The 12,029-nt window shown below is 35.9% G+C and overlaps 1 protein-coding gene across 6 annotated transcripts in view; it reads right to left on the reverse strand.

Moving 5' to 3' along the window:
- Nucleotides 1–915: 915 nt before the first annotated feature.
- GIN1 (gypsy retrotransposon integrase 1) overlaps nt 916–12,029 on the reverse strand; it is a 31,723-nt gene continuing 20,609 nt past the window's right edge. For all 6 annotated transcript variants that reach the window (XM_066383781.1, XM_066383780.1, XM_066383778.1 and 3 more), the window contains 4 exons: nt 11,703–11,894; nt 11,431–11,607; nt 10,630–10,915; nt 916–1,573 (listed from right to left, as the gene is read on the reverse strand). In XM_066383781.1, the coding sequence (XP_066239878.1) occupies nt 1,299–1,573; nt 10,630–10,915; nt 11,431–11,607; nt 11,703–11,894 (930 nt within the window). In that variant the 3' untranslated portion in view covers nt 916–1,298. The remainder of the gene's footprint in view (nt 1,574–10,629; nt 10,916–11,430; nt 11,608–11,702; nt 11,895–12,029) is intronic.

Consider the following 12,029-nt stretch of genomic DNA (forward strand, 5'->3'; position numbering starts at 1 on the left):
AGTTTATACATTAGAATACTGGGATTTAAGTAATAAAATTAGCATTTATTTGAGTATCTTGTATTAGCTATTTATCAGGAAAAATAAGTTTCATCATAAATGGCCTATAATAGAATGTGAAAAAAAAGTATACAAATCAATGAATTTTAATATTTCCAGAGTTATGCCACCATCATCAGTGACTTTAGAACACTGTCGTCACCACAAAAAGAAACCCATACCCACTGTAATGTGGTAGGATGTGCAAATCTTTGCAGAGCTAGTGCTAATGTTGTACGTGGCTTAGACAGTCTATATTTCTCACCAGACTAGATGCCCTTATTAGGACACGGGACGTGCCTGACTCTTAATTTTATCACAGTATTCTTCAAACTGCTTTATAACAAATACTTGTAGAATAAATAATAAACTTATAAACATCAAAAAATTATAATCTGAAATCTTTGATATTGGTTATTTTGTCATTACTCCTTTTTTTTTTTTTTTTTTTAAGAGAAAGAGAAGGGGAGAGCTGAGTAATGGGAAGCATCAACTCGTAGTAGTTGCTTCTCATATGTGCCTTGATTGGGCAAGCCTGGGGTTTCAGACCAGTGACCTCAGCATTCCAGGTAGATGCTTTATCCACTGCGCCACCACAGGTCAGGTTCATTATTATTTACTCCTTTAAGATTATAGAAAAATCTTAATGAATGATTTTGGTTTTAATATATATCATGAAAATGCACAAATGTTTTCAAACCAATGTAGAGTTTCAGATCCTAATACTAAGTCTAACAAGGTTAAATTAACATCCTGTAAGAGCCCATTATATAACTCAGTATTTTCCTGTAATATTTTTTTAGAAGTTCCAGAGACACACAAAAAAATTCCACCTAATTCATTGTTATGATTGAATAAATATTTATTAATTCCATTCTAAGTTGTTCAAACTTATATTTTAAAGAAAAATATTTAAAAATACATTAAAACTGAAAACATGGTACCATACCAAAGATTTGAGAGTTCTGAGTTGAAATTTACTTTTATTCCTAAGAAACAAGCATTTGTTACCTGTTCTCTTTTTAGAAGAAAAAGTGAATTCTATATAATATATGCTTCCTTTGCCTTTACATATATGCACTGACATTTAAACATGGTACAACCTTAGATCAATAAATAGTTATAAAATAAACTTTCAGAATTTAGTCACTAAGAGTGTGTCCAGACACTTCTACACAACCTTTTTGAATAGGAAAAAATATCAAGATTCAAGGAGTTATACATTCTAAACAAATACTGTAAATGGATTTTGGTGTTTACTAACTTAAGTACTCAAGGACTTGGTTTGAGGAGTCCAACAGACTGAAAGTTTGCTTTTCAAGACTACTGTTATCTTCTATCAATGGAGAGATTTTGGCATTTCTATATTCTAACAGTTCACCATCCTTGCTTGATGTCAGTAATTCGTTATCAACTACACCAATAGTTGCGTCTTCCACCAGAATATTTGCTTGGTATGCACCAACTGAAATTTCAGGCAATCCAATGTAGTCATGATCTGCCACTATTGAACCTTGTAAGAGATAAAGACTGTCTGAAAGGAGAAACATCAAAGGGTGCCTTTTAGAATTATAATTAAACACATCATTTTAAAATTAAACAATGTTAAGTGAGGAACAAGATCCAAAATAATAGAAATTTACTAGCAAGATTAACTTCTAAAAAAAAAAAGATTAACTTCTAGTAGGTTCTCCTGTCTACGAAATAAATAAACATTTCAAAGAATGAATAAAATTATATATAAATTTGAGGTTCATATAACCAGGGGTCCCCAAACATTTTACACAGAGGGCCAGTTCACTGTCCCTCAGACCGTTGGAGGGCCGCCACATACAGTTTTCCTCTCACTGACCACCAATGAAAGAGGTGGACCTTCTGGAAGTGCGGTGGAGGGCCGGATAAATGGCCTCAGGGGGCTGCATGCGGCCCGCGGGCCGTAGTTTGGGGATGCCTGATATAGACAGAAGTCAGGAAAGACCATGGATTTAAAAAGAGCCAGGTTTCCTGTTCCCTTGACTTGTCTTTGGTAGATGTGGGGAAGGGGGTGGAAGCACCTACCTATTATGATATAGATTAAAACCAAAATTATAAAACTGTATTTTTGATGTTAATAATATCGTTAATATGCTTCTACAAAACATTTCTGGGTAAATTAGTAGGATATTGAAGAATATTTTTTAAAGTAAAATTGTTAAATACTTAAATTTACAACTTTGGATAATTCTTCAATCTTTATAGAACCCCTACTAAGACAATAATATCAAATTGTTACTGTCTGTCCATGTCATCTTCAGGTTACTCAGCTCTCCCTATTCCTCTTAATAATACTCATCTCCTTCACACCACTCTTCTGTACAAGATTCAGAAAGGGGCCACCTGCTGTGAGAGAGCTGCACTCTCCTAGGACATTACCTCACCTCAGCTGCAAACTGAGCAAACAAGCCATACTAAACCTACTATTCCCAGCTAGAGAAATGAAAACCCCGAAGCCCTCCTGCTCAAGGACCAGTCACTTTAAATACCTCTCTCCTTTCACCTGCTCCCCTATGCTTCAGGGCTCGGCTCAGGGTGACATCCCAGTTGGTCACCTCCCCTCCAACCTCTGCAACACCACAATAACTTCAATTTCCCAAAGACCATCAGAACCATCAAGTTAACTATCAAGTCTCTCCCAGAAACAAATGGGTTATTTTCTAACCCTGTTCGATTCACAGGACCCTCTCCTCTTTCAGCTTCACAAAATAAATGCTCCTGTCCCACCACACGGCTCTATCCCTGGCTCACTACCCCTTCCACACGGTTGCAATGCTCAAAGCAGGCCTCTGACCATGTCTCCCCCTAGTTGGGGCTACACTTTCCTCCACCTTGACCGTCTGCAGTTCAGAGACAGATGGACAAAACCGACCCCTTGTTCATCTGTTCTCTATTCACCTCTCAGCCTGCCTTATCCAATCAGGGGCTTTCTATATGTGTGGGACCAACACCTATATGCGCCTCCCAACTAATTGGATGGGAACCGTACCCTAGTCTATCTCACCATGAATATCAACATAATCCAAGTCTTGAGATCAGGGGCTCCGCACAAACTGGATGTCTTGGTTATTACCATTTATTGGTCCACTCACTCTCATACTTGTCATTTATCTTTTGGGCCCTGTCTCCTATACCTGTTCTCTAGCTTCTTATAGAACGGCATGCAGGCCTTTCACCAACCAGAAAATTGGAGAAATCTACCTAGCTCTACACATCAACCCTGAAACCTACACTCGCCGGGCAGAAAAATCCGAGCCCCCATGTCTATGCCCCTAAACAGCAAGAAGTTACAGAAGAGAGTCCAGTGCCCCTATAACCTAACCTGCCTTCTGCCTTTTCAGCATGTGGTCTGTCTCCGGCACCTTTTCTCTAATTTCCTCCAGGACCGCCTGAAGGCCTTCACTAGCTGGACTGTCCATGAACAGTTACTCCAAGCCACCTACCAGAAGGTCCCTACTTCACCACTGCAGCCCATCCCTTCCCCAGACTCGCCGCCCCTTACCAGCAGGAAGTAGCTACAGAAAAATGATCGTTGCCCCTCAACCATATAACAAAAGGCTGGAATGACAGGGTTGCAGGTGGAGGGCAAGACCCCATCCTCCCTTAAGTGGATGAAGGGACGTTGACAAACTAGATGTTCCAGATTACCTTCCCCCAAGCATCCAGTGACTAACCCGGGTGTGGAAGGTCCCCTAGCGTATTTACGGTTAATCTGACATAAATCGCTGAAAGATACATTTTTCCTTAAGACCACCAGCCCCCACCCTCAAATCCCCTATGTCACCCTACCTGTTAGAGAACCGGGGGCTGCTCTCCCTTAGGAGACAGCCTGGCAGGTTTCCTTTCATTAAAGCCTGTTACACTGGTCTTTTGGACTCCGATTGATTCTATTAGTTACAATATGTAGTTATAAGTAAGATGAAGATAAAGTTCCTAGAATCAGGCTTACCTGCTGGGACCGTGTTAAGTAAACAGGCTGCAGTGCAATACTATAAAAAGCTTAGCTTAAGTCTAATTTAATACCAAAATGCTCATGGACTTTTAAGGTTTTGCTAAATCCATACTGAAATACCAACAAGGAATTTTTGTTATTAGCATTTTTCTCTATTTTGAGCAACTTTGTCACCTCTATCAAAAAATACTTAAAACAAATGTTAAACTAATGGCAAAGCAGTAGCATCTTTTAAATAAAGATTAATATATATGAAAAAATTCCTCCCTACCTGATATTTTAATTAATTACAACAAGGAACTCTTCTACTATGGCTGATTAACATCCTGGACCCCTGCCTTCTCTTCCTGTATTTCTCCCCCAAAATTAATAGATTCTCTTGAAGAGTTTAATAGCTTAAAGAGTCCTCATATTTTAAGTTTAAGAAATAGCAAAAGGAAGACTAATTGCCCATTCAGAGTAGAGATCAATAAAAGTTTCTCAGAGCAGATCAAGTTGGTAATATAGCTTAGAACACAATTCCACTCCACCCATCCTCATATTAACATATGAAAATCTCACTAAGCCTACTCCAACTTCAGAAGTATACACACTAAGAACTTTCAATTCACAAACTTCAAGAGATCAAACAAATCTATACTTTCTACCAATAGGTGGCAGAAGTGGTCTTCGGTTTGCACGGACAATTAGTTTTGCTCAAGTAGTATTTTGTTAGGCAGTATACCTGGTATTTTAATTCTGAAAGGCCTTCCAAGTGTAACTCTGCTAGTCCTTATTAATACAAATGTAGTAATTAGATTCAAAATGCTGTTAAAAAGATATACATACATATATACTGCTCACAAAAATTAAGGGACTTCAAAATGAACATGAAGTAATAAAATATCCCCTAATTTTTGTGAGCAGTTATATATGTATGTAAGTATTTTTTAGAGAGAGAGGAACAGACAGACAGGAAGGGAGAAAGATGAGAAGCATCAACTCGTAATTGTGTCACTTTAGTTGTTCACTGATTGCTTTTATATGTACTTTGACCAAGGGGCTCCAGCTGAGCCAGTGTCCCCTGGCTTAAGCCAGTGACTTTGGGCTCAAGCCAGCAACCTTTGGGCTCAGACAAGCAACCATGGGGTCAGGTCTATGATCCCATGTTCAAGCTGGTGACCCCGCGCTCAAGCTGGTGAGTCCATGCTCAAGCTGGCAACCTAGGGGTTTTGATTCTAGGTCCTCAGCAACCCAAGTTGACATTCCATCCACTGCACTACCACCCAGTCAGGTTGGTCATATATATTAATGGTGGAAAAAAGTATAGATAACACTGGGGAACAATTTTTTTTTTTCATTTTCTGTTGCATGAGGATTTAGAACTATTTCTATATATTTCTGCATCGCTGATTCCAAATCTGAAATCCATTTTTTGCTGCATGCTCTAGTTTTTATGCAATTTTAATTTCTTTTTGTTACAGTTAATGGCATGCATTGGTTTTTAAATTGGAAATTAAAGGGCAATGACTCTTGGATTGAACATAACCACAGGGCAATTAATGTTTTACAAATATCACTTTTACATAATTGTAGTTGTTTTTAAATGTAAAAAATTATCTGATAAAAACACCCTCTTATTTTATTTTAAGATTAAATCATGGCTTCTTCAAGTAGGCATATATGTAAGAATAGTCCTGAAACCTTCTGTTATATATGTGGCTGTTACACACTTCAACGTCAAAGGCACATATATTGCCTATTTTCAGCGGTTCCAATTGGTTATTTAATTCATCTGCAAGAAGATTATAATGACATAAAAACTCTCCTCAACTTTCTGAAGTATGAGGCGCATAACTGGATCATTTGTGTAGATCTTAAAATGGTAAATTTCCCGTTAGGACAACAGAGAGGTTTCACCAAGTATCCTTGCTTTCTGTGTTTGTGGGACAGCTGAGCTCGGGAGAAACACTGGACACAGAAGGAGTGGCCGAAACGTGAAGCTCTGGAAGTAGGGATGCAAAGTATTGTGAATGAACCTGTAGTTAATCGAGACAGGATCATTTTTCCCCCACTTCACATCAAACTTGGCTTAATGAAGTAGTTTGTTCAAGCTTTGAATAGAGAAAGTGAATGCTTTCAATATATTATTTCTGCTTTTCCTGCTTTGTCTTTTGAGAAGATAAAAGCAGGTGTATTTGATGGATCTCAAATTCGAACCCTCGTATGTGACAAAGAATTTGCCAGGAAGATGAATAAGGAGGAGAAAGCAGCATGGCAGTCTTTTGTGACAGTTACAAAGAACTTCCTTGGCAACAAAAAAGCAGAAAACTATAAACTTCTGGTTCAAAGGATGCTGTTGGGTTTCCGAGACATTGGATGTAACATGAGCGTTCAGATTTACTTCCTGAACAGTCACCTTCATACATTTCCCGAAAATCTTGGAGCTGTTAGTGATGAGCAGACTATTGCTGGAGCATCAAACGAGATTGTCCTCAACAAGTACACAAACGCAAAAGCTACAAATGCAAATTTTTGCCTGAATAGAATTTAAATAAGTTTTTCACAAATTTTATGATTAAAATAAGTGTTTTAATATGTTCTATTTCATAATTATACAGATTCTGATGCAATAATATCTTTTAGTGTATTTACTGCATTATATAAATTATTATAATTTCACAAAGATGATGCCCAAGAAGACATTCTACTTCATTATGTTAAACTAAATGTTGAAAATTTTACAATAAGATGAAAACCTAAAATCTTGAATTGCAAAAAAACTGTAGCTTACAGAGAAAAATTAATGTCAGATTTGAGATCAGCACATTCGAATTAGGTAAGAACAAGTGTTTTTGTGGATGCAACAAAAATTTTGTTCCCCAGTGATAATTGAAGGTGGCAAAAAATGACTTTTGTATGTCAGCACGGGAAGAACTGCTGGATAAGAGGAACAATTCTGAAAGATAAAAAATAAATCAGGCAACCCATGAGAAGTGCTTCACTAATAGCAGCAAGAAAAATAAAATGACCAATGAATGAAATATTTTTAGATTCTGTTACTAGAGGAACAACATTAAAGTTCACTATTAGCCTGTCAATACTGGAGAAGACTAGGTAGTGTTTTATAAGAGAACTTAAAAAGGTTAGATGTGATCAAAGTGTCCTGATGAAATTTTTCTAATAAGTCATAAAGAATTCCATAGGTTCAAGGCCTGTACAATATGGCAAAGTCAGTGATAGCAGATATCATAGCATTTAAAGTATTTCCAAAGATCCTTGCAGACATCTTTGATGACAAAAGTTTTCTGTCTCAGAAACATTTTCTACACAGATGAAGCAGGTCTATTTAGGAAAATATGTCCAGTAAACATGTCTCAACAGGGAAAATTTGCATAGATGTAAAGATTATAAAAATCACCACTTTGGCCTGACTGGTGGTGGTGCAGTGGATAAAGAGTCGACCTGGAACGCTGAGGTCACCAGTTTGAAACCCTGGGCTTGCCTAGTCAAGGCACATATGGGATGCAACTGTGAGTTGATGTTTCCTGTTCCTCTCCCACTCAACTCTCACTCTCTCTCCTCTCTCTAAAATGAATAAATAAAATCTTTTTTAAAAAATTACCACTTTGGTTTGCCAGAAATGCATTCATAGGTCTTAAGCACTTCTAGTTATACTAAGAAACAAATAAACTTTACCAAACTCCTGTCTGTTAAAAGAAAGGTTCTAGATACAAGTGATACACACACACACACACACACACATTTTTCTTTTAAATAATAGATAAACTTTAAGGAACCTTGTTGTAATAAGGATTATACTCAGCAAATTCTACACAAATCAGTTTATACACAATAGAAGATTTCAAGCCTTGTTTGTGAAAAGAAAACAAATCTCATTCATTCAGAAAATTCAAGTATGTTTCAATTCCTACTATGACCTAAATCAACTAGAGCCAATAGAAATGTTCTTTAACTTCAAAAAAGATTACAAAAAAATTACCAGAAAAGAGACTATTGATACTTTCTGTATATGTTGAAATATATTTTAGATATACTGGGTTATATAAAATAAATTATTAAAATTATTTTTACCTATTTGTACTTTTTATTGTGACTACTAGAACATTTAAAATTATATATTGCATAATTATTGCATTACATACCTATTGGACAATACTGATCTAGAATAATCCTGAGTTAGGGATATAGAAAAGAACAAGGTAAGAATCCTAAGTTAAGCATACAGAAAATAACAAGGTAAGATTTGCCCTCATTATAGAGAGGTAGACAAACATTTTTATAGGACTTTTCTACACAGTCACATTACACAAGAGACTTTAAGTATTTTTGTTTTCTTAACCATTGATTTAGTTATGATTATGACATCTATCATAAAGCAGTATTTCAGTTTTGACCAGACTGAACAATTAAGTCTTTAGTTTCTTAGAAACAAAAGTATTTTCAAGACATTTCAGGAATCTTAAAATCTGGCATATAAAATAATGGTTCAATATCATTTTTCTTTTCAAAGAGGAACATTGTGATTACAAAGAGACAATATGGTATATCATAAAATGTCTTGTTAAAATAATTAGTCTTGAAAAGGAGCCTGGCATTGAACTAGACAAAATGACAAACAGGACTGCTTAAAATAACAATGAGATATTGTAGACGTAGCACGGAATGTGCTCTCTCCACACTATGTTCTAGATAAGAAGTTGGCAACAGAAGCCTATCTGCTTTGGACAATGAGTCTTTAATACAACTATGAAATCTCAAGGCTGGTAAAAGTAGCAGTGATAAACAAGCAAGACAGACAAAATCCCAGCGCTCTTCGTGATAGCTCATCCAAATTTATGTCAAACAAAAGAATGGGGCTCTAATTAAAGACATTTTGTTTGCTTTAAATTAAGTTCAAGACTCTAAAATCAGCTTCTGAGGTGAAGATTTTCAGGAAAATATGTGATACTGAAGAAAAAGACTGCAGAAATCTCATTATTCCGAATTTTTGCAAATAAGAGAAACATAAAAAATGGACCAAACAGTCATCAAGAACTAGATTCCAAGATGGCCAGATCAATACTTTCTTGGTTAACAAGAAAAAACAAGTTTACTCATCTATCTCAGGTTTCTTATTCGTACACTAGTACTAAAACTGTAATTTCCTTTATATTCCTGGAAAAAGTACTGGCAGAGAATTCAAGCGTGATGCAAAAATTGTACTACCTGTGTTTAGAAACTGTTCTGTGCAATTGGATTATGAAATATCCAGGAGTAACAAAATGGCCTCATTTCTTTAGCAAGAACAAATTGAAAAATGCTGAAACAGATCCTGAAACAGCAACACTTAAACTTTGTATTAACGAAGGAAGGTTAACACATTAGAAGGGAGCTAAATGCCAAAGATTAGGAAGAAAATCGTGCTAAAGAAAGAACATGTATCTGCATAATCTTTTTCTACTTAAATTGCAGAAGGGAGAAATCACAAAAGCTAGCTCAAAACTAAGAGACACAAGAAATAAAGTACTTATCTTCTAACAAAGAGAATGAAGACACTGAGCTTTCAGAATTAGAACAGCCTATATAAGACTTGCTACTAGAGCAACTGGGTCTGTCACAAGCAAATGGAAAGGTACTAAGAGCTTCTAACATGAGAGCTGTGACCCAGATCGGAAGCACAGCTAAGCTATTGCCAAGCAGACCCAAAGTGCTTTCATATACTAAAGTATAGGTAATCTGCTGCTCTTCTAATTATTACTTACTTAGGCTTGTTAAATAATTCAGTTGTTTATATTGTTTAGCACTATACTAAATTGTAACTTTCATGAATTGTTTTCATATTCAAATAATATTGATGCTTTGTCTTTCTTTATAAAATATGCAAAGTTAAGGTAACAATGAACTCCCTCTCAGTTATCCACCTCAGGGAAACTAGGGAACAGATAACTAGGACAAAATAAAACAGTCTCCATAAAAGTGGGATTAAATCCAAAAGCCACAGCATAATGTCATTTAGCTCAGTCGATGAAAAAAAAGAGCTAGGGAAATCAGGATATCTTGACTGCACAGAACCATATTTGGGGGCAAGTACAACCTTGTTTAGGGTGCAGTCACCTCTTATAGCACCTTATAACATTCTTAGTATTCCCCACTCTGCCCCTTCCCCTCATCCACCATGACCTGATTATGATGCAATGTTAAAAACTAATCATTTTTTTAGAGTCCCCCAATATATTTATTTCACAACAGGATTCTAGACAGTATGTTTGTTTTGGCATTAATTATCTTAGTTGTTGTTTTCATGCTAAAATGAGACACAAAATTGCTCATAAAATACTGTGAATGTGAAAATAGAGAACACATAATTCTTCCTTCTGTAAAACAGTGTCAGTATCTCCCATATGAACTGTGGGAAAACGTGTGAAAATCACACTAGAAATCAGAATAAAATTTCTTAAAAGCCTGACAGTTCCAGAAGAGGCATTCTAATAAAACAGACCTATACCAAATTTTATAAAAATGAGAAGAAAAGAAAACCTAACCAAAGCAGAGAGTTGGGGGTTATATTAACTTCCCTCCTCATTCAAAGTAAGTACAAATGTAGAGAAGTGACAGATATTTACCTTGTTCACTGGGTTCTCTTACATAGGGCTTAAGGTGAGACATTTTGATAGGTCTTTTCAGTCTAGCCCCAGTGTTATCTCTCAGAACAGCACATCCACTCTCTGTGATATAGTCTATGACACAAGGACCAACCCACTCGGACTGGAAACGACCATCCTTCCACCAATTTTTCCTTTGTCTTAAAACTTCATGACCCACTTTTAGATGAAATGGATTTAATTGCTTTGGTTTCTTTTTAACAGTGATCTTGTTTTTATTTATTTCATTGACATTTTTATTCTCCATCTACAAGTGCAAAAAAGACAGAACAAAAAGATGAAAGTGCTACAGTTTCCTGAAGTTAATTGCAGATGGTTATTTATTGAGATGCTACTTAAAAGATAGGCACAAATCCCATTTAATTCTTAAATATCGCAAAGTCAGCATTACTCCAACTTTACAAAGAAGGTAAACTGAGATAGGTTAAGTAACTTGCCCACGTCAAACAACTGGAAAGCAACAAGACCAGAGATTTGAATTCTGCACCATTTGATTCCATAATTCATGGTTTCCCCATATCTGTCTCTCAGAATTTCATAGCTAGCAAGCACATTGTTTAATTAAGACAAGCAGAATTTGGTAGAAAAAGAATATGGCTTAAGGATATATATATATATTGTGTGTGTGTGTGTGCGCACGCACACTCGCATTTGCATCTGTGTGTGTGTGTGTGTGTATATATATATATATATGCTACAATTTTTAAAAGAAACCACTTTATAGCTATTTCTATTTTAGAGTTTTCTATTAAATAGAATCACCTGGCCCAATGAAGTTGTCTTCTTCTCCATTATTTTATCAGCTTCTTTAATTGCACCTAGAATTTTGGCAAACATACTTGTATTATCACCATCCACTTCACAGAGAACATCTGAAGTTGCAGGCATATAAGGATTTCGATTAAACATTTGAAAGTATGGTGTATTTTTAGTAGGCTCCTATTTTAAGAGAAAGAAACAATTTTTAATAGAACATTTATCTAGGCAAGAGATGGTCATAACTCAAAAGTACAGAATTACAAAAAGGCACATACCAAGTGAGTAATATTGAAGGCAAATGAAACAGCTGATAGGTGGTCATCCCAGTTGTTTGGGTGCTCAGCACAAAGTTTGGAAAGAAATGTTTTGATGGTGTTGGGTATACCTTCAGTTTGGTTAACAGTTTGAGAAGCATGAGGAATCACAATCTGCTTTGTGCCAAACAATCCACAAAGTTCAACATTGATCTGAAAAATACATAAAACAAAGCTGACTTTAAAATTGTATTTTTCCCTTGAAAAAAGGAAGAATTTCAATCTTGCCTTTTTCATTGACCATAGCCATTCTATATAAAAACATGTATATTTTGTTAAAAACAGTAG

This window comes from Saccopteryx leptura, chromosome 4 (assembly GCF_036850995.1).
Source record: "Saccopteryx leptura isolate mSacLep1 chromosome 4, mSacLep1_pri_phased_curated, whole genome shotgun sequence".
NCBI lineage: Eukaryota > Metazoa > Chordata > Mammalia > Chiroptera > Emballonuridae > Saccopteryx > Saccopteryx leptura.